The sequence below is a fragment of the Sesamum indicum genome, linkage group LG4, assembly GCF_000512975.1.
Source record: "Sesamum indicum cultivar Zhongzhi No. 13 linkage group LG4, S_indicum_v1.0, whole genome shotgun sequence".
Taxonomy (NCBI): Eukaryota; Viridiplantae; Streptophyta; class Magnoliopsida; order Lamiales; family Pedaliaceae; genus Sesamum; species Sesamum indicum.
In genome coordinates, this window is record NC_026148.1 from 7,564,246 (window position 1) to 7,591,395 (window position 27,150).

Here is a 27,150-nt window from a genome sequence, read left to right on the forward strand (position 1 = left end):
GTCCTTTGATCCATTCCCATTAGCGTTATGATAGTACACTTGTAAATAATAATGAGGTTGCAAAGTCAGAAGATGTAAATAAATAGTGACCATTTTATACGAGTAGTAAATGCTACAAGTTGACAACTGATGAAACTGACTAAAATGTCCCGAGTATATATATATGCTTCCCTCTCCATAACTATTTAAGTCCCTCAAACTTGTTCAACTGTTGAAGCCTTTTCCAATATTGTGACATGTGGAGCCCGTCTTAAAGACTGAGTTCCATAATGGTTTCCATGACCATTGCTGTGATGTCTCTTGCGCTTTGGCTCCCAAACTGTCCTCTGAAAGCTCCCCCTGCTCGAAACTCTTCCTTCCTGCAATTTATGCGCATCTGCCGATAATCAACTGCCCAAATAGCCCTAAACATAACATTTCTTATGAAGGGACTGATGCTGTTTCAAAGTTGAAAATTACAAATAATATAAACTTCAGTTGATCTATGACTTTGAACACCAGATATATAGCAACTGTCGGGAATTGGATGCCCATTTTAGATCATGTTGTGTAAGCCTCTCAAAATAACATCAAAATAATAACTAAAGGAAACAATTCGACCTTTGCTTGTCTTTTTCTTAAATTGTATTCAGAAAACAAAAGCATCAAATTCATAGTAACAAATCGATCGAGCTTATATGGATAATTCACTGTTGTAGCAAAGAATATCAAATTTTTTAACTATCCTTGTCACGTGGTGATGGATTTCAACTCCATTTTATATGAAGGCATTTAAAATTCTTTGCCCAAAAATTATTTATCAAATCCTAATCATTTCATTCAAACATAGCCTTAAGTTTTGTTAAACTAATAGAAATTGTTTGTTTGTGGGAGACCAAGTTCCCTATCCATGAATTCTTCAACCTAAATATGTTGTCTATTTTTCATTTTACTCTGTCGTGTTTGTAACACTGATAGTGTAATATTATGGGAAAATTGCAAAATACCCCCTATAAGAAAATTGCTACAAATTTACCAATATTAATTAAAGCAAAAAAGACAGCCTATAATTATAAATCCTGAAAAAAAAAAAAACCATCCCCATTAAAAATAAAATGGAGAGTGGCTTACATGCACTAGAAATGAGAGTTGTATAATATTTTGACATATTTTCAATCTTTGACCTATTTGAATGGACATAATAACCCCTCTTCTACACAATTATCCCCTCTTTTCTTCTTTTTGGGTTAATTCTTTACTTTTTTATATTTTTCTAAACAATTAATATTCATCAAATGTTCATATGTAAAATTATTATAACCTCATATTAAATTATTATACGTATAAAATATCAAATTTTTAAAATGAAAATGCATAATTTTACTTAAAAATATTATTCGTTAATTGGAATTTGTGCAAAATATATTTTGAAATTATAATTGATGCGTGCGGAAGTAGCACGATTCCAATAAGCTTGGACCTTTGTTCTGGGCTTGGGCCAAAAGATAAAAGAACTTGAGAAACTGAACCAGCAAAACACCACATGAGCACTCCGACACTCCAGTGAGTATTGGATTTAAGAGAAAATATTTGCAAAAAGTAAATTGTAATTAGAAATCATGGTATGGTGATCAATTGCATAAGAGAACTCATGTTAATAGTATAATCAGGGTGCAAGGGAACAGTCTAACAGCAATATTCCAGCGTCTGGAAGGTCTCCCCCTCTTGGGGGTCAAACCTGTATTTATCGGAGGGTGTCTTCCTCAGGAGACTGCACGCGGTGCCTATTCTTGACGGAATGGATAGAGGTTGTCAGGATAAGCTACATTCTGTTATTATCTTTCATTAATCTGGTCAATGCAAGTCAGTCCTAACGTTGAGGGGATCCTTTACCGTTGAGGACTCCTGATTTCCAATGACTCCTCCTTATCCAGGAGTCTGATTCTTTGAGGGAACCTCCCTGGACACATTATTCAATACTGACTAGGAGGTACACTTGGTGGCCCAGGTGTATGCGACGTGTACCCCGTGGGAGCATTTAAATATATTGTCGTTGGTTGAGCCACATTCTTGGGCTAGGTCCTTGAGTATTTTGGGTGGTCACCCCCTTCATGGGCTGTTGTATGGTCTATGGGGCCCCTGGGCCATTTTGCTCTTCCTTCAGGCCATACTTCCACGGTCCATATGCATCATTTAGTCCCCCCACTTTAAGGAGGGATGCCCCTAACTCCTTCATAGAGTAGGAGTCCTCTTTACATCGGAGGAGTAGCCCCCTTACCTTAGCAAGCTAAGGTTTCAAGATGCCCCCTCCTCTTACTCTCGTTTTCTCATCTTTTATCTATTTTCGAAATCTATAGCCATGTGTTCTGGCGTCTGTTAGTGAGGGAATGAGAGCTAGGTCTATGCCCAACCACTTTAATTACTGGTTATAGGGGCGTTTGATAATCTCCCACTCCTATGTGCCTAGGTTATTACGAAACCGCCCAATCGAAGAAAGTTATGAGGGACGTGGGCTTAACTTCCTCTCCCATGTTGTTTAATTATGAAGTAACCCCATTTCTTTTTGTCTTCCTTCCCCCCTTTCTTCTTGAAGAACCAGGGCTTCTCCTTTAAAAAATCTATAAGTATTTCCTTGATTCTCCAATTCATTGAAAAATTTTCTTCTTAGTTTCCTCCTATGGCATCTTCAGATGAGTTTGTCCATTTTGTTAAGGAGGACCTCCAGACAATGATCTCTCAAAAGCAACTTTGAAGAGGACAAGCCCCAACTCGTCCGGACCTCCTAATGGCCGGAGGCGGAGTCTGCGATAGGCAATGGCGGCAACTCGCCATCTCATAGATGAGGAGAATGTGGAGGATGAGACATGGGGGAATGAAGGGGAAGGATCCTCCCCTAGGAAAGAGGAGAATGAGGTCCCCCAGTCTTTAATAGATTATGGGTCTTCTAGTCTTAGATCCCCTGGTGTGGACTAGTTGATACATGAATTCCACATCCCTCCTACTTTCATTATTTATACCCCTTCCCCTAGGAGTCGCCCTCATTCTCCCCCTCCTAACTGCTTGTGTTTCTTTTCTACTCAGCTATGATCAAGTTTGCGTTTTCCTATCTCTTCTTTCTACTCTGATTTTGCTTGCCTTTTTTAGGTGCCACTTAATTAGCTGGTTCTTAGTTCTTTTAGAATTTTGGCTAGTTTCTTTATGATTTCCATTTCTATAAGTTCTCTATTACTGCTAATATCTTTGCTCAATGCTACTGCTTGAAACAACCTGAATTGGGTTTCTTCGTTTTTATTCCCCATCCTGGTGTGTCTTCATGCCTGCTCCTAATCCTCCAAAGAATTGGAAGAAGTGTTTCTTTTTATCTTGCCTTCTCGTCCCTAGACCTTTCTTGATCTTTAGAACACTTTTTAATGCTTTTATATATCTGCAGGCGGCTTCTATATGTGAAGAGCTCTTTTCCCACCCTTAAGAGTCTCCCCCCATCCCCCAAAGCGAGGCCCAGAGACGGAAATTGGAGGAGAAGGTCGAGTGCCTAGGAGCTGAGAACACTAAGCTCAAGGAGGCCAAGAAGGAAGCCACGCGCTGCCAGCAACTGAAAAATGACCTGAAGAAGCTTGAAAAGGAAGCTGCCGGTCATGATAGGGCCCTCAAAAAGGCTGTTGAGAAGGTTGCACTTGATTTTCCCAATACTGATGATGGCCAATATTATCTGGAAGGCTATTAAGCCAATCGTCTCAAGGAATTCAAGACATTCATGGATTATCAGCAGGAGGTGGCCAAGATAGGGGGACCTTTCTTTGAACACGACTTTGTGGCTTGCAATGAACAATTGGCTCAGGGGTACCACCCAGTTGGGGAAGAGTATTCGTTTCTCGATCTTGGGGCTGCCATGGATAATGTCCTAAACCCCTTTGCTGATCCTCCAGTTCCAGTAAGCGACACCCCTATCCCTGAATTAGGTAGTTTCTTTCTTCCTTTAATTAAACATAATTCCACTTTATCTCAGATTAACTCAATGGAGCTTTTGCAAAAGTAGAATTAGACAACATATTGGGAGAGGCTGAGGCCAAAGTGAGGAGTCCCCCCCCCTGTGGCCTTCTAAGGTCCTTCCCAAGTACGATCTAGTTTTCCTACCTATTTCAAGGTGTCGCCCCCCACCCCCCTCGTGGCCTTCTAAGGTCCTTCCCAAGTACGATCTAGTTTTCCTACCTATTTCAAGGTGTCGCCGTCTCCTAGTTGGAAGATTCGGGTTTTCACCCTTCTGTTGTGAGCATTATTCATGGTATTCTTGTATTTTTGTATACGAATGAAAGCTTTTTCTCTTAATTATTCAATGAGATCCAAATTTTCTTTGAAAAGCTCCGAATTACGTTCTTCGGAAAAGTGCATGACTTTATGAGAGGGCATCCCTAATTCTGTGGGGATGATAGCCTCGGTTCCAAAAATTAAAGTAAAGGGTCTCTCCCTTGTAGACCTTGAGGAGTTGTTCTGTAAGCCCACAAAACACTGGTTAGCTCCTCCGTCCAGGTTCCCCCAACTCCCTCCAATATCCTCTTAATCGCTTGTACGAGGATGCAGTTAGTAACCTCCACTTGTCCGTTGGACTGGGGGTGTGACACCGATGTGAATCTTAGCTTGATATGCAATCCTTTGTACGGTTCTTGTATTTTTCGACCTTGAAATTATTTGCCATTGTTTGAGATTATCTCTCGAGGTAGCCCGAAATGACAAATGATATATTTTTTTATATGAATTTAATTACTTCTCCTTTTGTTATACGGGCCAGTAGTTATGCTTCCACCCACTTGGTAAAATAATCAATAGCTACTAAGATGAATTTTCACTGACCGCGGGCTAGGGGAAAATATCCCATGATGTGCATGCCCTATTGTGCGAAGGGGTAGGGTGATAACATGGTGGTGAGAGGTTCTGCAGGTTCATGTATAAGAGAAGAATGCTTTTGACATTGATTGCATTTGTTTACCAATTATTGGGCATCTTATTTCATAGTGGGCCAGAAGTACCCAACCCATAAAGTATTGTTAGCCAACGACCATGTTTCAGGATGTGCTCCACAACAGCCACTATGTGTTTCTTTAAGCACGTGTATTTCCTCTGGCTAGGACAAGCACTGGAGCAAAGGATGTCTGGGACAAGCACCGGAGTATTCCTTCTTATAGAGGACCCCTCCTTGTAGTAGGAAAACGAGTGGCTTGAACTTTGAGTCTGGCTGCATCCCACCTATTACCAGGGATGTGTCACTCTTCCATCCATCGGATCACGGTTGTCCTCCAATCTTCTATTAAATATATTACTTGAGCACTTAGGGGAGCCCTAGGTTTAGGGAAGTGCTATATAGTAATGTGTCTGGTCCTGCAATCTTCTAAGGTACCAGCAAGCTTGAAAAGACAATGTGCTTTGACGTTTTCTTCCCTTAGAATTTGAATGAGTTGGAAACTTTTGAAACCTGTCTTCAGCTCTGTTCGCTGTTGTAAGTACTGTATCATATTTTCTTCTTTGATTTCATATGTACCTTCCACCTGTTTGCTACTAGTTGAGAATCTGAGTAAGCCATAATGTGTCTAGCTCCTGCTTCCTGAGCCATTTTCATGCCTATTACCAATGCCTTTTATCCAGCTTCTTTGTTGGATACTTTAGATCCAAACTTGACAGCAAACTCTAAGTCTGCCCCATGAGGTGAAATGATGACTATGCCCCCACCACTACCTCGTAGTGTAGATGATCCGTCTACATGAAGTAACCATTTTTTGGGTTTGGGGGTGTCTTCTATGGACACTCCGACAATTTCTGACATAAAATATATCAACGCTTGGGCTTTGATGGTTGTTCACGGTAGGTATGAAATGTTGTATTCCGCTTAATTCCACAGCCCAATTCACTAGGTGTCCAGAAGTGTAAGGTTTGCCCAAGGATTGCTTCAATGGTAAATTTGTCTTCACTCCAATAGGATGCAACAAGAAATAGACGGTATCCCTCAGTATTGGTTTCAATAATGGGGGAGCCTTGCTAGGTACTTTCTGAGCTCTCAAAGGCTTGTTGATTGTGGCGTCCCACTCAAAAAGATTTTCTTTTCTTAATACTTTAAAGAAAGGCAAACTCTTTTCTGCTGCCTTGAAAATAAAGTGACTAAGCGAGGCTATCCTCTCGGCCAGTCTTTGTACTTCGTTAATGTTGGTTAGTTCCTTCATGTCTACGATGACTTTTAATCTTAAAGGGGTCGGCCTTGATTCCTCTTTGAGTCACCATGAATCTGAGGAAACACCCTCCTTACACCCCACATGCACATTTTTCTAGATTAAGCTTTAATCAATATTTCCTCAAGACGGAAAATGTTTCTTCTAAGTGGACGGCGTGTTTTCTAGCATCCTTACTTTTTACTGTCCTCTACATAAACATCAACATTCCTACCTATTTGTGGCCAAAATATCTTGTCCACCAAACGCTGGTAGGTAGCTTCTGTATTTTCAAGCCAAATGGCATAGCTACATAGCAGAATGTGCCAGCACAAGTGATGAAGCTAACCATCTTGCAATCTTGAGGAGCCAACATAATTTGATGATATCTTGTGAAGCATCCATCATGCTTAGTAATTCATATCCAAATGTGGAATCAACTAGTTGATCGATTTGAGATAGAGGATAAAAATCCTTAGAGCATGCTTTATTGAGATCTGTGAGGTCGATGCACATTCTCCATTTTCCTATGGGCTTAGGTACTAGGACTACATTGGATAACCACTTGGGGAATTCTATCTCCTTGATGCGTCCAACTGCCATTAATTTATCAATTTTAGCTTGGATTATCTTGTCCTTTTCAGGTCAAAAATGCCTTTTCTTTTGTTTCACTAGTTTGATGTTAGGATCCATACTGAGATGATGGGTTGTGACGTTTGGATCGACCCGTTCCAAGTCTTGGGGGGTTCAGGAAAAGATGTCTATATTGCAGCGTAAACATTGTATTACTTTTTTCCGAATTGCATAGTTCGGTTGAGAACCAAACCGTGTAATTTTCTCTGGATCTGTAAGTATGAGTTCAATATTTAGCAATTCTTCCACCTAGTCAGCATCTTTTCCTCGCTTGTGTGGGGAACCTCCTTAGACACTTCATTTGTGTTCCTGTTTTTCCCTTCTTACAATCTCAACATAGCATTTGCATGATTGGCGGGGATCTCCCTGAACTTCTCCTACACCACTAGCTGTAGAAAATTTAATTTTCATGTGGTAGGTGGAGATTACCGCTTGAAAAGCATTTAGAGTAGGCCTCCCCAAAATAGCATTGTAGGTGAAGGGTGTGTCCACCACCAAGAATTTTCGGAAACAAGTCTTCCGGGTGGATCCACTTCCTAGAGTTAGCAGGAGTGAGATCATGCCCCATGGATGTACTACTTCTTCTGCAAAACCATACAGGAAGGTATTCACCTTTTCCATGAGGGTGTCCCCCAACTGCATCTGATCAAATGCCTCCCCCAAATAATATGTCTGCCGAGCTTTCCGAATCTATGAAAATGCGCGCTACTTCATAATTTGCCAATAATGTTGTGATCACCATAGCATCTTTATGGGAGTTTTTAGGTCCTGATCGTCCTGCTCTCCCAAACTGGATGAGGGGGATGTCCTCCAGCGCCTCCATATCCAGTACCTCCTTCATGGTTATGTCGTGTACTTCCCTTACTCGCCTTTTCCTAGAATGGTGGGAGTCACCTCCATTTGGGCCTCCTGAGATCATTCATATGACTCCTTTTTGGGGGAATGGGGTCATTAATCTCAATCCTCCCTTAGACACGATCTTGTACCCTTCTCTAGGGAAAGGTTTGAAATTGGAAACTTTCACCTCCTTTGCTTTATCAATCTCTTACTTTCGATATAGTCCTGTCCCTCGAGCTCACCCCCAACATACGTACTCCTGCAGATATCTATTTCGGATAAGCTTTTGAATCTCGTTCTTATGATGGCGATATTCTTCGGTGATATGACCTTAGTTACTGTGAAAGCAGCAGAATTTATCAAACTTGGGACATTTGGGAGCCATCCTTCCATGATTTAGGACGAGCTAATAGACCTTTTCCTTCTACCGCCATGAGAGCTTAGGTAATAGGTACAGTCGACAGGGTGTATACTGTATTCACTCTCTCGAAAGGTGGCTTCTTATCCCAAAAATCAGTTTGAGGCTTTTTGGAGGGGTCCTCCTCATTTGTTTCCTTTCCTTTTTTTTTCCTCCTACTTTCTTTCGTAGCAGCTTTAGGCGACAACCATGTTAATGTATTTCGCAGTGCGGGCTCCTCAAACTTGGAGACGGGCTTCTTGGCCATGGAATTGAAGAAGTCCCTATCAAAGAGCTCTCTGCAAGTACACATTCAAGGGTTCATTGTCCTTCTATCATACAACAAAACAACTAAGCTTCGTCTTTTGAAGCTTCCGACTCCGAGCGAATTGGTGCAAAAAGAGAGATTGAAACTCTTTGAAACTTCCCGCTCGCTCCTACGGGCGATTAGTTGAACCACTGTTGGGCGCCCTTGGCGAAGGTGGTAGCGAAAACACGATATTTGATCCCTCCCGTGTACCCATGTAATAGAGTTTTATTTAGTTGTTCCATTGTATTTTGCGATAACTGGGGTACGACAATTTACGGAGAGTTCATCCGCCATTACAGCTTCCATGAAGGGGACAACCTATTGCTCCTCTGCGGGGGCCTCGATGATCTGCTACTGGACATTCTAGAGACTTTTTTAAAGGTACTCCAGACGTGCAAGCCATTGAGGGAGGACCTCCTGAGGGGCCATCAAGAGAGTTCCCTGTCTTTCGGTCATTGGAGGTGCAAGTATAGCGGCGCATTCTTCGCTTCTTTTTTAGGCCCGTCCACATCAAACGGCGTGGGAATACGGGTAGGGGTCCCGAATAGCCGCTGAGACTATCCGATGAATGGCTCCCAACAGTGCTGGTGATGATTCTCCCAAGGGGGTACTCCTGAAGTGCTACGCCATGGGGGTCAACTACAGGAACCACAACTCTAGGAGGTGGTGGCGCTGGTGCTAGTGGTGCTGGAGCGGACCCTCTACTAGTTGGGGCCTGGGACAACCCTATGACAACTTGCAAAGCCTTATCATCGCTAAGTGCCTCCACAGCCTTTTGCTTATTCATAGTATTGCTAAAGGGCTCTTTTGCTCTTCTTTGGGCCATACTTCGTTAGGTCATATGCATCAATATTATTTATATAAATTTAATAATAAATTTAATATTTTAATATAATTACATTTAAATTAAAAAAACACATAATTAATTTAATATATTAAAATTTATAAGATTAAGAAAATATAATAGATAAAAATAAATAATTAAAAATAATTGAGAAGCATCATCGTTCCCTAAACCTTCCCACCGCCTCCACCTGTCACTTTTTCTCGGCCGCCCTCCTCTCTCTCCACTATGCGGCAATTCACTGCCTAGAATCAAAGACGATGCCCAGATCTAGACGGCGACAGCCGTCGTCACCCGCCCAGATTCGTGCATGATATCGCCGCCTAGATCTCGATGGCTACGTCCTGGTCGACGATGCCCATCGCCAACCCAACTCTAGGTGGAAACGTCGTCGCTTAGACAGTGAGCGTCTGTGGAGGTGGAGCGATGACCCTCCACCTGCACATATATATACATATGATGTATAGTACTGATATATATATATATTTATATGTTTTAGATCATTCATATACATATATATATGTATATATATAAAGATAAGTATAAAATATATTTTTAAAAACATAATATATAGACCGTTCAATTTTAATTTTTGAATATCAAAGGGCTATTAAAATTGATTAGATCGTAACAGTTTTGATGCAACCATAGAAGATCCAACAGTCATTATAATAACAATAATTTATATTACATAAGGGTATAATGAAAATTCTAAAAAAAAAATTAACGCCATTAAGTAAAAACAAATGACAAGAGGACGTGTGCAATATTTTAAAAAATACAGAAATTTTTTTTACTTATATTTTTAATACAGAGGGGTTTTAGCTGAATTTCTATAACATGGGGGGATTTTATGAAATTTTTCCTAATATTATTTTAGGGTTAAATGCAATTTACTTTCTCCAAATGTGCAAATACCCTCTGTGAAAAAAGAATATGCAAATTAATTTAATGTATTTATAAAAATAAAGCAAATTACCCCCTTGTGTTAAAAAAAGAAGTAAATTACCACCTATCAGTGGTTTAGATAGAGGGTAATTTGCTTCATTTTTCAAAACACATGGAATAATTTTCTATCTTATTTTTCACATTAATTTTTTTGGGCTCATAGAGGGGTAAACTGCATGCACTTTTCCCTATTATTCTACACTTGATAAAAATCAGGCAATATTTAAGCACCGTAACTCTTATTTCTATTGAAATGTCTTTTCAGTAAAATATTATAAAAATTAAGCAAAAGCAATTATGCATATATATATATAGCATGTATTAATGACATAAAAATGATTTAAATAAATAATTAATTATATTTTGTTATCTGAACTATAACTATTTTTACAATTTGACATCTAATATTTTTTTTTCTTGTCAACTTACCATTTCAACTTTATAAAATTTTGTAGTTTGCCATTAATAACTGTTTTTTATCCAATTTTTTTATCAAGAAAACATCACATTTAGTGCACATATGATATTAAGGATTATGTGATTTAATATTTTCACATATTCACAACATGCGATGTTTTTTTTACTAAAAAATCAATAAAAAATGATCAGATATGACAAAATGCAAGTTTTACAAAATTAAGATGATAAGCTGACACAAAACAAAGTTTTAATCACAAAATACAAAAACAACCATAGTCTGAATTTAAAATATAATTTGCCCTTAAACAAACAAGCGTAAGATTACATAAACTTCATTCGTAAAAAGAAAAAAAAATTGCATATAAAGTTGAATTCAAAATTTCAATTCATTTAACCAAAATTTAATAAAGTTATCATATAATATCCATGTTTGTGACTGTACCTAGTGGCCGGTGTTAAGCCCAACCCTCCAACGATGCAAGAATCCTCTACTCATCCATCAACGAGAGAGAGAGAGAGAGAGACGTGTGCATATATATATATATATGTATATGTGTGTGAGAGAGAAAGTAACTAGAGAAACTGACATTTATGACAGAGGAGTGTGGCAATGGGCATTCGACGGGTTTGTCCTCCTGGGGCGGTTCATTTGGGTGCTGAATCGGGCAAAACTCCCACCGTCCGCTTTCTTCTCCAACTGTCTCTCTGCTGCCCGGCGACTCATCATCCACCAAAACATTCTATTATCATGCAAACTACTCAAATCAGTCGACAAATTAGAGAACACATTTCAATGAGACAAAGAGAGGGAATACAATATTGATCTTACAGCATCTTTCCCAGAGAATCCCATGTGGAGAAATGACATGAAATTTCAGCAGAAGGGATGGCTTTTTGCATGTAGGGATGAGAAACAGAGAAAACTGAGCACAAAAGGGATTGATGTCTATATTATTATGAGAGCGAAAGATATGGGCATGATTGGATCTTCTCAACAATGAAAGATTGGTTTTAACCTTTTTTCATTCTTTAATCTTTTCTGGGTCCCCTCATTACCTTTATTTTTTACTTTCTTTTACTTTGAGAAGGGAACCGTTTTCTTTGAAAATTCACACCACCCTCCCACTTTTCATTTCCCTTTCTTGGTTTTGCAGAAACTGCCATGAGAGAGAGAGAGAAAAGGCAGCTAGGGATATGGAATCCAACACAGTGTGCAAGACTGGCCGGGTAGACTGCGGTTGTCTGTCGATATTTCCACATCTAAGTTTGAGTTCATCTCCGATTAATGTACTTACTAAACAAAGGTACATAATTTTGAGTAGAAGAGATGTAGTCTTTTAAAATGTATTCCATACATCCAAAGTTATTTTTTCAGGAAAAAAGATAATCTGGTAAGTGTATGAATCGTTTGAGCTCACAACTTTTGCCTAATTAATTAATTATTTTTTATATTAATTCCTTCACTTTAAGAACCTGTTCATCAAGATTGACACCTAGCAACATGTCTTGAAACTCTATTTGTCCGTAAAGTGGCGAACCATATAAGTGGTTAAGCTGGAATTGGAATTACCTTCGGGCTTGAGTGGTGATGCAGATCGCACATTTCACGCTTGGTCGTCAAATCTAGGCACCCTGAGATCGGGTCGTTGAACCCTTGTTCGAGCTTCCTACAAGTGGATCCTGAGAAGAGAACACACGTTAGGCGTGCTGGGTGGCCCCTGGCTAAGGCCCTCCAATGGTTAAGTTAGAAAAAGTAGGATCGAATGCGATCTAAAGAGAGCTGGTGAGATTAAAAACGTGATAAAATGCACTTGCCATAAATGTTCATAAATGATGGCATTTATAGTGTACGGTATTGTATGGGAATGTGCCACGTGGCATCATTTGGGTGTCCCAGTGTCGGGTGATCCAACGGCTGTCAAAGAGGGTTGATTAGTTGGACCGGGTCAGGTTGGTCAGGTCGGGAGATCCTACCCGCGCCCTCATGCGCGGATCCTATCCTCTGTTGCAAATTTCTTTAAAAATTAAGGGCAATTTGATCCTTTTGACCTTGCTAGTGTAATTACCCCCCATCATTACTCCCCTACTTCTATTAGTGTCATTAATAGCACTAAAAGAAGTCGATCAGTTGCTTCTCAGATCGCGAGATCTCCACCATTGAGCATGCAGATGTGGCATCATCTCGTGGCTCATGAAAAGGCGTGTTGTCTCCCATATTCCCCTATATATAGTACTGCATTTGAACTTCTTGACTGCACCTTCCAGTTTAGTCACTTTCGATCATCCTCAACGAGCTTCCTTCTCCTTCGGCATCCTTTCCTCCAGGTATTTTTTATATTAGTTCCTGCTTTCTTCAATGTCTTATAACTTAAGGTCCAGTTCAAGTTCTAAAACGGGTTCGAGCTCTAGCTCGAGCTCGACCATGGCCTCCCCTAGGGAGGTGTAGGAACATCCAACGACCCCATTTCTCCCATGCATGCTCCCCAATCTCCTCATCATTGTAGGGCTCCAAAGCCGTGCAAAAGGTAGAATCGGCGAGCTCCGGTGACATTCCTATTCAGAAAAAATATCAAGATATGATGCGTAATAATCCTTGGATTAGGTTCATTAGTACTGTAAAAACACCCATCCAGCAACTCAAAAGAAAATACTATATCCATGATAATAATGAAGTCGTTATTCCTCGTTCTTTCGATAGGATGCATCAACCTCCATAAGGTTTCTGTTCCTTTTTTGTAATGCATTTAGAAGCAAGTTTACAATTCCCCTTACCTCGCAATGTAAATAATATCCTCGTTAGGTTAGATCTCTGTCCCAAGCTACTTTCCCCTAATTCCTTTAGTCATATTCTTCTTTTCCTCATGGTTATAAAACACTTAGATCTTCCCCCGTTCTTTGACAATTTTTTGTCCCTCTATTCTTTCACGACCTCAAAGAGGTGGGGAGAGAGTGGATGGTTCTATCTTAGCACTTGCAAATACTGCCAATATTTGGACGATCTGAAATCTAATGTTGGCCCTTGGCGTGAGCGGTACATTTTCATTTCTCTTGGGAAATCCTGGGATTTTCGCCTCGACTGGGCCACTTCAATTATATTACTCTGTACTGGTACCTTCCCAAACACATATTGATGGAAAAGATGCTGAAGCTCGCGGGCCTCTCCGCTGCTCCTATTCCTACTAAGGGTTCCTTGGGTGATTATTTCCTTCCTTTTCCTTCATTATAAGTATTCTATATGGGATTCTAATTTAGTTTTCTACCTTGCAACTTCTGTGCATCGTGAGCTAGCTCGTGCCCAAGCAACCACCCCTGAGAGCTCGTACGACGCCTCTGGATCTGCTGCTGCCACCCCTTCCATTGTCCCAGCAACTCCTAAGTCTCCTCCTCATACTGCTTCCTCACCAATCCAAATCGATGATCAATCTCCTAAAACTCCAGTGGAGATCGTCGAAGCCCCAGCCGAGCCTAGCAACAAGAGAAAAAGGGGCAAGGGCAAAGGAAAAGCTGCAGACCAAGAACAAAACAAAAGTAAAAGTAGGAGTTGCAACCCCCCATCCTCAATGTCTGATCACCAAAGAAGGTTGGAAGCTCGCCTAGCAACGGATAAGGCCAACGAAGTGGAGAACCGCAAGAAGTTGCAAGCACAAGAGGAGGTCTAGCAGCAGGCAAAAGAAGCACAGCGATCCCCCAGTAGTAGGCTCGTAGAAATGTTTGGTGAGAGGTTGATCCCGAATTGGGCTATCTCGTCTTGAAGTAGCGCTTTGCGGACTCGGGCTGGCCAAGATTCCTGGGAGCTGTACAGGGCAATTTGCCTCGAACGCGATGAAGTCATCCTGACTTAGACCTCTCACATTGCTGTCGAGAAGCATTTTGCCCATAACATAATGCAGGTAAAAATCAACCCTATTTTTTTATTCATTATATGGTCGCCGTCATTCATTGTCCCTTCTATAAGCAATCACCTTTGCGCATAACCTCTCGCTAAAATGCTCCATGTGGCAACACAACAAAATTCAGGCCAATGCAAAGGTAGTTGAGCTCGAGAGGAAGTTGGTTGAACTTCGAGAGATAAATGACGCCCTGTGATCAGAGTCTGAATAGAAATCTGCCGAGCTTACCTATCAACATGAGGAAGTAATGTCCACTGCTCAGCGGGATCGTCGAGCTGCTTTTGAAGCGGGTAAGGAAGAAGGTAAGGAGGAAGGCTTTGGTGCCAGTCATGAGGTTGGCCTGGATGAGGGTCGTATAAGCTACCTTAAATCCTCCAAATTCCAAAACGCCATTTCTCAGGCCCGCTTGAAAGGGGTCCATGGTTTCATGAAGTCTCGTGCTTTCCAAGAAGTGGTGGAGTCCATGGCGGCAAGCTTCATGATAGAGGGTTTTGACAAATGTCAATACCAGATTCAAAAGCTTCAAGGATTCGCCGAAGGTTTCGGTCGCAGCCAGTTAGACCCTGCTCTTGATGGAAACCTTGAGCCATATCCTGCAGAAGAGGAGGCTCCCCCCCCCCCCCTTGAAGATGAGTTCGCGGTGTTGTTGGAAGAAAACGAACCAGGGGCCAATCCGCATCACGGCTAGATTTCTAAATATTTTCACATTGTACCCTTTTGATTTACCTTCTGGGCCCCCCCCCCCCACTTGAAGATGAGTTCGCGGTGTTGTTGGAAGAAAACGAACCAGGGGCCAATCCGCATCACGGCTAGATTTCTAAATATTTTCACATTGTACCCTTTTGATTTACCTTCTTGCTTTTGCGAAGTCAGAACCAGGAACATCTAAAGACAATATTCTGTATTTGTATATGGAAGTGTGGTTGGGTAGTTAATGAAAATTTCTCCTTTTACTTCAAATCAATTCCTTTCAATTTCGCAACATATTCATACCACGTCACATTTTGCAAGTCCAAAATCTTCATGACATTGCATTTTAAACCTATTGGAAATAAGGAAATCAAATGATCTTTTTCAAATCGCTCAACTTGAACTTTTTTCAGGTTAGAAATCCTTCATTGATCTTTTTCAGATCGTTCATGCTTGAACCTTTTTCAGGTTAGAAATCTGTCATCGATCTTTTTCAGACCTTTCATACTTGAACCTTTTTCAAGTTAGAAATCCATCATCGATCTTTTTCAGATCGTTTATCCTTGAACCTTTTTCAGGTTAGAAATCAGTCATCGATCCTTTTCAGATCGTTCATACTTGAACTTTTTTCAGGTCAAAAATCTGTCATCGATCTTTTTCAGATCGTTATATCGTTGAACCTTTTTCAGGCTAGAAATCTGTCATCGATCTTTTTGAAATTGTCCGTCCTTAAACCTTTTTTAGGTTAGAAATTCATTTTCGATCTTTTTCAGATCGTTCATACTTGAACCTTTTTCAGGTTAGAAATCCGTCATCAATCTTTTTCAAATCGTTCATACTTAAATCTTTTCCAGGTTAGAAATCCGTCATCGATTTTTTTCCAGATCATTCATACTTGAACTTTTTTCAGGTTAGAAATCAAGAACATTCTGGAGAAATAAGTTTACAATGCAGAACGTAACCTTTTCCAGGTTTATAGATTCAAATTTCTTTTTCGGACTTGAGTACAAAATGTGCCTTACTCAAGCTGAAATTTCTATGGCTTTCGACCTTTCTAAGTCCTACACAATAAAAATTGCTTTTCCCAAAATACATTTGTCAGCCTCTATGAGCAAACCTTTTTTGGGTCGCTGGATTGTATTTAAGCATAAAACTTGTTCAAATTGTGCATGTTCCAAGGTCTAGGTAGATCCTTACCTTCCATATCCTAGTGAGCATAAGTTCCCTTCTTCTTCACCTCTATGACCTTGTAAGGACCTTCCCATGTAGGATTCAGTTTCCCTATGTGCCTAGATACTTCTACTTTCTTCAAAACGAGGTCTCATAGTTGGAAATTTCTCGGCTTACTCTTCGGTGTAGTTTTTGGTCATCAAACTTTGTCTCACAGATTTTTTGCGTAAGCACGATCTCTACCTTCTTCGATCACACTGAGATCGAAAGACCTCCCTTGAGCATTTTCTTGCAGGTCGTATTGACTTACCCTCGTTGTTTCTTCTCCAATCTCTGCCGATATGATAGCCTCACTTTCGTATACCAAATAGAATGGGGTCTCTCTTGTTGCAGTCGTTGGCGTAGTTATAAGCCTAGCACACTAAGGAGCTCCTCAACCCATGACCCCTTTGCTCCTTCAAGCCGTGTCTTCAAGTGCTGCAACAAGATCATGTTCGTTGCCTCAACCTGCCCGTTCGCTTGAGGATTACCTATTGTAGTGAAATTTTGCTTGATTTTGAGCTCTTTACACCATTCCACTATCTTCCTCCTTTGGAACTGAGTTCCATTATCCGACACCAGTACCCTGGGGATCTCGAACCTGCAAATAATATTTTTCAAAATGATGTTTATTACCTCTTTTTCAGAGATCTTTACCAATGGTTCCGCCTCCATCCACTTGGAAAAATATTCCACTGCCACAATCAAAAACTTCTTTAGGGCTACAACTTCGAAAAAAGGACCAACTATGTCAATTCTCATTGGTCGAAAGAACATGAGACCTTAAGAGCTTCTAGTAGGGTCGCTGGTGAGTGCAGCAATCCTCGAACTTCTGATAGCTTTCACATTTCTTCATAAATGCTTTTGTATCCTTGATCAAAGTAGGCCAGTAGTACCCTTGCCTTAAAACTTTCTAAGCGAGCGACCTACCTTCTGAATGATTCCCACAACTTCTCTCATGAATTTCCCTCATCACATATTGAGCTCTTTCACCATCCAGACATTTGAGTAATATTCCCTCAGCAGTTCTCTTGTATAGCTCTTCTCCCAACATGGTAAACCGATTTGCTTTGAATTGTAACCTCCTCTCCGTGATCGGATCATCAGGAAGCTTCCCTTCTTTCAAATATTGAATGAAGGGAATCCTACATGAGCTCGCCTCGTCTACTACATAGACAACTTTTTCATCAATCACCGAAGCTTCTCTTATCATTACTGTGATCTTCCTCTCCTTGATCCCTTCCACCATAGTCCGCAATTTGGACAAGGCATCTGCCCTCGCGTTCTCGTCCCGGGATATCTGATAGATCGCACATCTGTGAAACTTACCCATCATTTCTTTAACTTTTGCCACATACTATATCATCATTCATTCCCTAGTCTCATAGGAACCTTGCACCTGAATTGCCACCAATTGAGAATTTGTGTGAATATCCAACTGTTTAAGCCCTCCATCCAGTGCCATCTGGAGAGACCTTGAATTAGAGCCTCATATTTCGTCTCATTATTGGTCGCTGGGAAGGATAATCTCATAGAAATCTCGATCCCGATCTCTATTCCACCAGGCCCCTAAAGAAATATTCCTGCACCTCCATTTTTAGCATTTGAAGATCCATCCACATGCAACAACCATCCTCCCTCCTCCTTATGTGGTTCTCCTGCAAACTCAACCAGAAAATCAGCAAACACTTATGATTTAATAGCATTTCTGGTTTGAAATTCAATGTCGAACTCCCCTAGTTCCACAGTCCACTTGACTATCCTTCCGGGTACATTAGGCTTAGATATGATTTGTTTCAACGGATGGTTCGTAACCACCATAATTGTATGGGACTGGAAGTAAGGTTGCAACTTCGTAGCGGTCGTTACCAGAGCTAAAGCTAGCTTTTCGATTTGGATATATTTCTTCTCTGCTCCCTGCAGTATTTTTCTCATGTAATATACAGGACTCTGCTTTCCTTGCTCCTCGTGCACCAAAACTGACCCCACCGCCTCATCAGAAACTACCAAATAAATACACAACTTTTTCCCGACCAACGGATTAGCAAGAAGGAGAGGGGTGGTCAAATATGCTTTTAACTCTTGAAGAGCTTTTTCTCATTCCTCTGTCCATTCAAAGTCTTTCACTTTACGTAAAACTTTAAAGAAAGGCAAATTTCGATCAGCTGACCTGGCAATAAATGGGTTCAACGTTACGATCTTCCCAGTAAGTTTCTGCACATCCTTCATTGATTTTGGCTACCCCAACTGCATGATCACCTGTATCTTCTCAAGGTTAGCCTCGATCCCCCTTTCACTTACCATGTACCCAAGAAACCTCCCCCCTCTTACTCCGAAGGTGCACTTGGAAGGATTCAATTTCATCCCTTAAGATCGCATTATTGTGAAAGCCTTCTCCAAGTGCTCCAAATGATCGTTTTCCACCTTGCTATTGACTAACATATCATCCACATATACCTCCATGGTGGTTCCTATTTGGTCAGTCAACATTTTGTTCACGAACCTCTAGTAGGTCGCCCCTGCGTTCTTGAGACCAAAAGGTATGATATTGTAGTAGTACACCCGTTTCTTGGTCACGAAGGCCGTTTACTGCCTATCTTCATTTGCCATGAATATCTGATGGTAGCTTTGATAGGCATCCATCATGTTGAATAAAGCACATCCCGCTGTTGAGTCCACCAGCAGGTCTATTCGAGGTAGCGGGTAGGGGTCTTTTGGGCACGCTTTGTTGAGATCTGTGGAATCAGTACACATACGCCACTTCCCTGCTACCTTTGGAACAATGACAACATTGGAGAGCCAGGTTGTGTATTGGATCTCTGCTACGATACCAGCCTGCAGCAACTTATTTACTTCTCCTCAATAATTTTGTTCCACCCGATCCTGTACATTCTTTTCTTTTGCTTCACCGGTTTGATCTGGGGATCGACGAGCGATGCACTATTAACTAGGATCGATCCCCTCAAAGTCAGACGGGCTCCAAGTGCACATATCACTATTCTTCCTCAAGAAATCTATAATCATAAATTTCATCTCTTTAGTCATCTGTGATCCAATTCGAGTAGTTTTATGGAACTCGCTAGGGACGAGCTCCACCTCTTTATAGTCTTCAACAGGCTCTAACCTTTCCATCTTTTCTTTTTTTACTTCTCACTTAGCCCCTACTCTTCTTTTCTCTTCTCCTTTCTCCCAGCATCAACCTGTTTAATGGCAAAGTTGTAGCATTGCCGTGCAGCCCTTTGATCACATCGCACCTCCTCTATCCCATATTTGGTGGGGAACTTTATCTTCAAGTGATATGTAGACACCACTACTTTGAATTTATTTAATCCAGGTCGCCCCAACACAACACTATAGGCAAATGGACTATCCACGACCAAGAACTAGATCATGTAGGTTTTCCTCCTAGGCTCCTCTAATCACTCATTCCGAAACGACATTACTTCCCTCAAATCGGACAAATGGTGTCCTTACAGGCTTTAACTTCGGCTCACCAAGATCCATCTTCCTAAGCACATTAGTAAAGATAATATGTTTCGAACTTCCATTATCAATTAACACCTTGTGCACCTGGTAGTTTGCGATGTCCATTCTGATTACCATCGATCGTTTTGATCCATCGATCTCGATCTCGAGCTCAAATTCTTGTTTACAAAAGTGATGTCCTCCTGAGGTTCTAAACATAATACCTGTCCCTCATGCCTATATCTGCTATCCTTCGCATATCTCTTTCGGGCTCTTGAGGACTCTCCCTATGTAGGACCTCCTGATATGGTATGGATGACTCCTTTCTTGGGCGCATTAGAACGAGGTTCGCTTCTGCCTGCATCATCCTTACGACCTCAATCCCTACTCTGCGATCTACTTCTGTTTCCAGTCTCGCATCTTTAATCAATTAAATTCTTGAAGTAACTCTGCCTGATCAGCCTCTCGATCTCGTCCTTGAGTTGAAAGCACTCCTCCGTATCATGGCCTTTATCCTTATGGAACCTGCAATATTTGTTAGAGAATTTTTTAGAAGGAGTATCTCGCGTTTTACCTGGCCATTGAGGAAACGCCTCTTTCTCTGCGGTACCTAGGCTGATATGGTCCCCGTTTTTCTTGATCTTTTCAGAGCGGCTCTTACCCTCTTTTGATCGCTCTCCCTTCAAGCGACCTTGGTCCCTTGTCCATTAGTTGCCTTTCATTGCATTCATTTCCTCTTCATCTATATACTTTTCGGCTAACTCCATCAACTGCTCTATTCCTCCTGGTGCATCGCGAGCCAAAGCGAATGCAAAAGGCCCCTTCTTAAACCTGTGAATTAGTATGCTAACCATCATATCAATTCTGAGATCCTGTACTTCTAACATTTCTGTTTTGAATTTCCCCATGAAACTCTTAAGTGTCTCATCTCTCTTTGCCTAATGGTAATGAGGTATGTAGCAAACCTCTTGGCTTTCCTCTTACTCGCGAAATGAAAAGAGAATTTCTGCACAAGCTGTTCGTAAGAGTCAATGGTCCCACTCCCCAGATTAGTGAATCATTAGTGTGTTTTCCCTTTCAAGGTAGTCACAAATAGCTTGGCTTTAATCAGGTCGGTCTGGCCATACAAGATTGTCACCAGATCCAAAGCTACGGCATGCTCTCTCGGATCCTTAGTTCCGTTGTACTTGGGAAGATTTGGAAACCTAAAGCCGCTATCCACGACCTCCAACAGAATTCTATTTGTGAAAGGAGAACTTCTATTTTGAGAGACAATCTCCCCTCGCTTCTTCAACTCCTCGATCTGCTTGCCAAGCTTCTCTATCTACCGACTAACATTATCTACCTCTGGCCGTGATATACCCGATAGACGTGAGATCGTTTTCTTGCTCGTCATCGCATTTGACATTTTTTTCTTCGGACCTTTTTTCAGGTGCCCTTGATGCCTCACGCTCATGCTCCACTTCTGTGTCCTTGAATAACTGCCTTCTCATTCCTTCGGGCAGGTGTTACCATCCTCCTCTCGTATTCCACTATAGCCTTCTTACTCGCTTCTTCAATCATCCGTTGTAAATCCGCACGTATCAACTGTAATATTGGTTCTTCTTTCCTTACAGGAGTTTCTTCCATGTGTTGATCTCTCCTAGACGATCCTTCATTTCAAACCCACTTGTTCTCAATTTTACACAGAAGGCGCCAAAATGATGCAGGTTGCACAATTCGGGTAGGGTCGTCAAATCTTGGTACCTTGAGATTGGGTCGCTGAACCCTTCTTCGTGCATCCTACAAGAGGATCCTGAGAGCAGAACACACATTAGGCTTGTTGGGTGGCCCCCAACTAAGACCCTCCAATACTTAAGTTAGAAAAAGCGGGATCGAATGCGTTCTAAGGAGAGCTGGTGAGATTAAAAACGTGATAAAATGCACTTGTCATAAATGTACATAAATGATGGTATTTATAGTGTATGGTACCGCATGAGAACGAGCCATGTGGCATCATTTGGGCATCCGAGTGTCAGGTGATCCAACGACTGCCAAAGCAGGTTGATTAGTTGGACCATGTCAGGCGGGTCGGGTCGGGGAATCCGACCTGCCCTCTCATGCGTAGATCCTGTCCTCTATTGCAAATCTCTTTAAAAATTAAGGGCAATTTGGTCCTTTTGACCTTGCTGATGTAATTACCCTCATCATGTGGATTGACACCTCCGGAGGTCCGTACTAACCTTCTAATTTGGAAATAATTCAAACAACTCAACTCGAGTGGCGATACCTAGAATTTTGCATTTAAAACTCTTACACGTCAATAGGTGACTGTAATATGCCGATTGATCGTGCTCGCACAAGTGTCAGCAGTTGACGCATCCTGTAAATTTGCGTTCAATTGGAGGCATCAACCATTTTTCGATTCCCACAATCACTCCTACAATTTAAATACCCGTCCTTGAATATGAAAGAATTCCTCACCTTCTTGCATATTTTCCCTTTCAGCTGCAGAATTGTGTCTGACCTAAACCATCGTAAGTCTTGATTCTATATCAGGTTAGTGATTTTTATGTCTTCTTTGTTGAATTTATATTATATCTCAACTTCCCATAGGTTCAAAAAGTGATTCTGGAGAGAGAACCATTAGTGAGAAATTTCTTAGGGTTAGACAAGATCTCAAGGATGCTCTTCTATCCCTCGTAATTTCAATAACGCCATAGTGCTTGTAGGGGAAAACCCTGAGATGATCGACATGAGGCATGAACACCAATTTGTTTCCTAAAGAAGGTGAACCTGAAACTTCTATAGTTTCCATCGAAGTGGATATCGGAGACAATCAGGGTCTATCTTGTTAGAATAGGTTACCAGAAAGCCAATTAGATTGACTTGAATGTAATTTATTTTGACAATGCTCGATATTATGTAATATTATTTTGTGAATAAAATGAGTATTCACTATTGGCATCTTCTTTGTTGTGCTTACTTTGTATGTTTGTATTTGATTAACATCATAACAAAGCTCACAAACTATATAGACAACCGTGCAGTTGGACCGCGCATTAGATGGCAATTATGAAATTAACTACTGAGGGATTGGGTCTGAAACGTTCTAAGTCGATGACCTTGGGATTGGGTATCGAGTGTCCTATGGTAACTTGCACTAAGAGTCACATTTGATGAGTGCTGCATTTCATCGGCAATAGACATGGGACGTTTATGTAATCTTAGTGGGCTGATTAGTTAGGTGTCGAATCGACTTAATTGACTTGTGGGGATAATCATATAGAAGCCTTGGAGGCTTGGTTGGTATGACTTGAATCCCCAGCTTTGATAGTACAGGAATAGTCCTCACACTTGAGGAACCACGACAGTCACGTGTAATCGATGGCTATATCTTGGATCTAGCGAGAAACGATAGTGTCATAGACATGATCATTATAGTCCTTGTCTACTACAATCAGAGCATCCAGTAAGGACGGTGAGTTCTAAGAAGAGAATCCATCCTGATGCATTCAGAAAAACGCACGGGTCCAATTGATATGGACTATGCTCAAAGCTTAGGCCGAAGCAAGTGTCAATCTTGAAGGGAAGATCTGCAAAAAGGCGTTAACACTCCAACGCCCAAGTTAGTCTCGAATGTAGAAATAAATAATCATAAATATAAATAAATCATGGGCTGATGGGAAAGACTTGGGCTTCGTGACCGCTTTTGGGTCAAGTGCTTTTGGGTCGCACACCTCCCCCATTCTGAGGAGGAAGGATGCTCCCTAACTCCTTATAGTATGAGCCCTTGTAGTGCAAGAAGAGGAGATCTTTCTTCAATGTTTTGTCGCCCATTTCGTTCTGCTGCCCTCTGCAACTTAGGAAAGCGTATCTTAGCTTTTTATCAGCTGGACTTGATAACCATAATCATTGTAGGGATAGGCGACGTTTTGGTAACCACCCTCCGTGCGCCTAGTAACCATCCATCCATGCGCCTGATAACTGCTCACTCTTGTGCGGTTACAAGTGGGTCGTAGGTTCCAAGTTAAAATCCGTCACCTGTCAGTATATAACAGTAGAGTTACCTATTCGCTCTAAGATGGTTTGTGCTCTTCGAGTCTGTGGCCGCAGCGATTGATAGAGTAGAGAATGGTTTCCTATGTCAATCAATAGAGCAAACGCATCTCGAGTTATTGAGTATAGTGTCTAGTCCAGGATGGGAACCAACACCCAATTCCATGCCCTAAACTTAGATCGGGAGACAATGATGGAAGGACCGACTCGTATGGTATCGGGAACCTAAATGTTCAGACCAACATTCACCTAGTCTCTAGTTCCATAGACCGTTCCTAGACGGCCACCCATGTTGATAGGAATTTTCGATTAATGGTTAATTAAAAATAAATTAATTAAATTTTATTTAGCTAATCATTGTGTCCAACACAAGCCCAAGTCTAGTTGACGATAAACCTAATCATTGGATCAATCACTATGGAATTGATCCAATTAATTTGAAATTAATTCAAGAAGAAACGAATTAATTTAATTAGATTAAATTGACTCAACGAGAATATATAAATGATTGGATCATTTATTTAATAATCCATTTGATGGATGGCTCAAGAATTAATTAATTGGATTGATTAACTTTTGGGGTTAACACCTTTAAATTAATTTGATTAATTTATTAGGTTTGGCTTAATTAATTGATTGAATCAATTAATTAGAATTTGAGCTTAGATTTATTTAATTGGAATAAATGAATCACTGGACTTAGTTGGGCTAAAATTAATTTAATTAATTATTGTCCAATGGACTTTGGTTGGGCTTGATTTAATTTGATTAAATCAAGCCCGGTGAATATCTGAAGTTCAAGCGCAACTGAGGGTGGTTGGAGCAAGTTAAGAAGGAGTTGAAACTCCTCACCATGACGAACATGATGGAGGAGTTATTTCATTATGGTTGGAGGTTATATGCATGTGGTTGTATAGGTTGCCTTCGAGGCAAATTTAATAGTTATTGAATTTTGAATTTAATTGTATGTGATATACAAAACTACACACATATCCAGCATAACTACCACAAAATCCACGAATTCGCTCTCAATTTTCTCTCAAAAAAATTCTCCTTCTTGTTCTACACTGAATTGGATTTAAGTTAGAATATAAAACAATCCAAAAGCACTAAATAATAGTGTTGTGTTTGGAGTTATTTTTCTTCTTGTTCTTTGTTCTATCTAGCAATAGAAAAAGAACTATATATTTTCTATTTTGTGGTGTGGGCAACTTAGATCAATTTTAGTTTGAATTATTAAGTGAACGGAACGGGAGAACATAAAGGGAACAACGCACATTGCACTTTTTCTAAAGAAACAAAAATGATAAAATTTCATATTATGTTTCTATACTTTTTGTTTCATCCTCTAGCCACATGTCTAGCATGTATATATGTTTATTATTATGCATTTCACAAACACCAAACGCCCGGGAATTTTAAAAAGAACAGCCCTTTGAATCGGTTTTAAATTTTTTATTTCACGCTTCCATCGCATTCCTGGGCCATACCAATTCTTTCATAGGCATCATATTGTCGCCTACAAAACACGACACCCATCGCATGGATGCAATATTCAGTACAAGTCTCAATACAGTCATCGATGCCCATTCGAGGTTCTCGACTTAGAACATTTCAGATCCAACCCCTGGAAGTTGATTTCATGTTACCATCAAATGCACAACCTAACTTATTTGGTTGATTAATGATCTATGGGATTTGTTGCAATATATGAAAATTACAGGAGTAAGAACAACAAAGTATGCCAAATGATTACTTACTCTTATTCATTGAATTCAATATTACAAAATAAAATCAAATTTCTTAAATAGATTACAATATAGACAATCTAATTGGCTTTCTGGTCACCTATTGTAACAATCTCCCACTTGACTTAAAGCCAATTACCCATCTTCCTTAGTCCCATCCTGTCCAGATGTTGAGCATGGGCAATCTGTGAAACAAGCTTGGTTAGTGATGTATCGTATTTTTTGTTGATGTGACGGCGATCCACTCTCACATCACCTCTGCCCACGATATCTTGCAATAGATGGTAGCGTCTAAGAATGTGCTTGGATTTGTGATGAGATCTTGGCTCCTTATCTTGCGCTATTGCACCATTATTACCATAAAAGATAACTATGAGCTCGACAATTCTAGGCACTACACCCAACTCTTGGATGTAGTTTTTCATCTAAATCGCTTCTTTAGCAGCTTCCAAAGCTCCTATGTATTCAGCCTCTACAAAGGAATCAACTGCAGTATCCTGCCTGGAACTCTTCCACGCTACCACTCCACCGTTTAGCTTGAATACGAAACCGGACTAAGACTTAGCATCATCTACATCAAACTGGAAGCTAGCATTGCTATATCCTTGCAGTACCAACTGTCCACCACCGTACACCAAGAACATCTCTTGCGTCTTTTTTAAGTACTTAAGGATGGTCTCGACGGCAGTCTAATTTACTTCACCAGCACATGCCTGATACCTGCTCGTGACACTTAGAGCAAATGCAATATTAGACCTTCTGCATTGGACAACATAATGTGTGCTGCCTAGGATAGAGGCATAGGGAATGTCACACATCTTTCTATTTTCCTCATTAGTGTTAGGAAACTGAGTTTCGGAAAGCTTGACCATATCACATGGGAAGGAACCCTCATTTCGAGTTTTCCATCTTGAACCTCTTCAAGATTTTCTCGATATATGAAGCTTGGGTCATTCCTAATATCCTTCTAGATCTATCTCTATAGATCTTGATGCCAAGAATATAGGAAGCATCACCCAAATTCTTAATGTAGAATTGCATAGAAAACCATGCTTTCAGGTCACTTAACGACTTCGCGTCATTCCCAACGAGCAAGATATCATCCACATAAAAGCACAAGAAACACAACTGAACTCCCACTGAATTTCTTGTATATACAAGGTGTCAAAATGAATATTCCAACTTCAGGAAGCCTGTTTCAGCCCATAAATGGACCTTCTACAGGCGCAAACCTTTTGCATTTCTCCTATGGATATGTAATCCACTGGTTGATATATTTAGATATCTTCCTCAATGAAACCATTAAGGTGAAAGGATTACGTGGTACAGCCCAGGAACGCGCTAGCGGAAGCGGTAAAATAAAATGCGTAATAACAAAAATTAAAACGCATAAAAATAATGAATCTAGGAGGTGTTTTCGGGCATTCGATGTGCTAAAAATTAAACGAACTTGAGGCTAATGTCGAAATCATAAAACCAAAACAAAGAGGGTGAAAAACGATACCTTCGTTTTTTCACAATTGCTTATTATTTAAATCTAATTTTTCA

At 40.6% G+C, this 27,150-nt stretch overlaps 2 protein-coding genes across 2 annotated transcripts; both read right to left on the reverse strand.

Moving 5' to 3' along the window:
- Positions 74–11,550, reverse strand: LOC105160167. The gene is made up of 3 exons (XM_011077435.2): positions 11,392–11,550; positions 11,150–11,302; positions 74–359 (listed from the first exon to the last, which is right to left on the reverse strand). The coding sequence occupies exons 1-3, from the start codon at positions 11,428–11,430 to the stop codon at positions 195–197; spliced, it is 357 nt and encodes a 118-aa protein (XP_011075737.1). The 5' UTR covers positions 11,431–11,550; the 3' UTR covers positions 74–194.
- LOC105160181 lies at positions 16,718–17,684 on the reverse strand. Its single transcript, XM_011077448.1, has 2 exons — positions 17,282–17,684; positions 16,718–17,046 (listed from the first exon to the last, which is right to left on the reverse strand). The coding sequence occupies exons 1-2, from the start codon at positions 17,682–17,684 to the stop codon at positions 16,718–16,720; spliced, it is 732 nt and encodes a 243-aa protein (XP_011075750.1).

Coding starts and splice junctions, on each gene's coding strand:
- LOC105160167 (XM_011077435.2), bottom strand. CDS start 11,430: ATGTCATTTCTCCACATGGGATTCTCTGGGAAAGATGCT. Junction 11,303..11,391: donor GATTCTCTGGGAAAGATGCT/GTAAGATCAATA, acceptor GCATGATAATAG/AATGTTTTGGTGGATGATGA. Junction 360..11,149: donor CACACTCCTCTGTCATAAAT/GTCAGTTTCTCT, acceptor CATAAATTGCAG/GAAGGAAGAGTTTCGAGCAG.
- LOC105160181 (XM_011077448.1), bottom strand. CDS start 17,684: ATGGGTAAGTTTCACAGATGTGCGATCTATCAGATATCCCGGGACGAG. Junction 17,047..17,281: donor TTGTGGGAATCATTCAGAAG/GTAGGTCGCTCG, acceptor TGATTGTGGCAG/TGGAATATTTTTCCAAGTGG.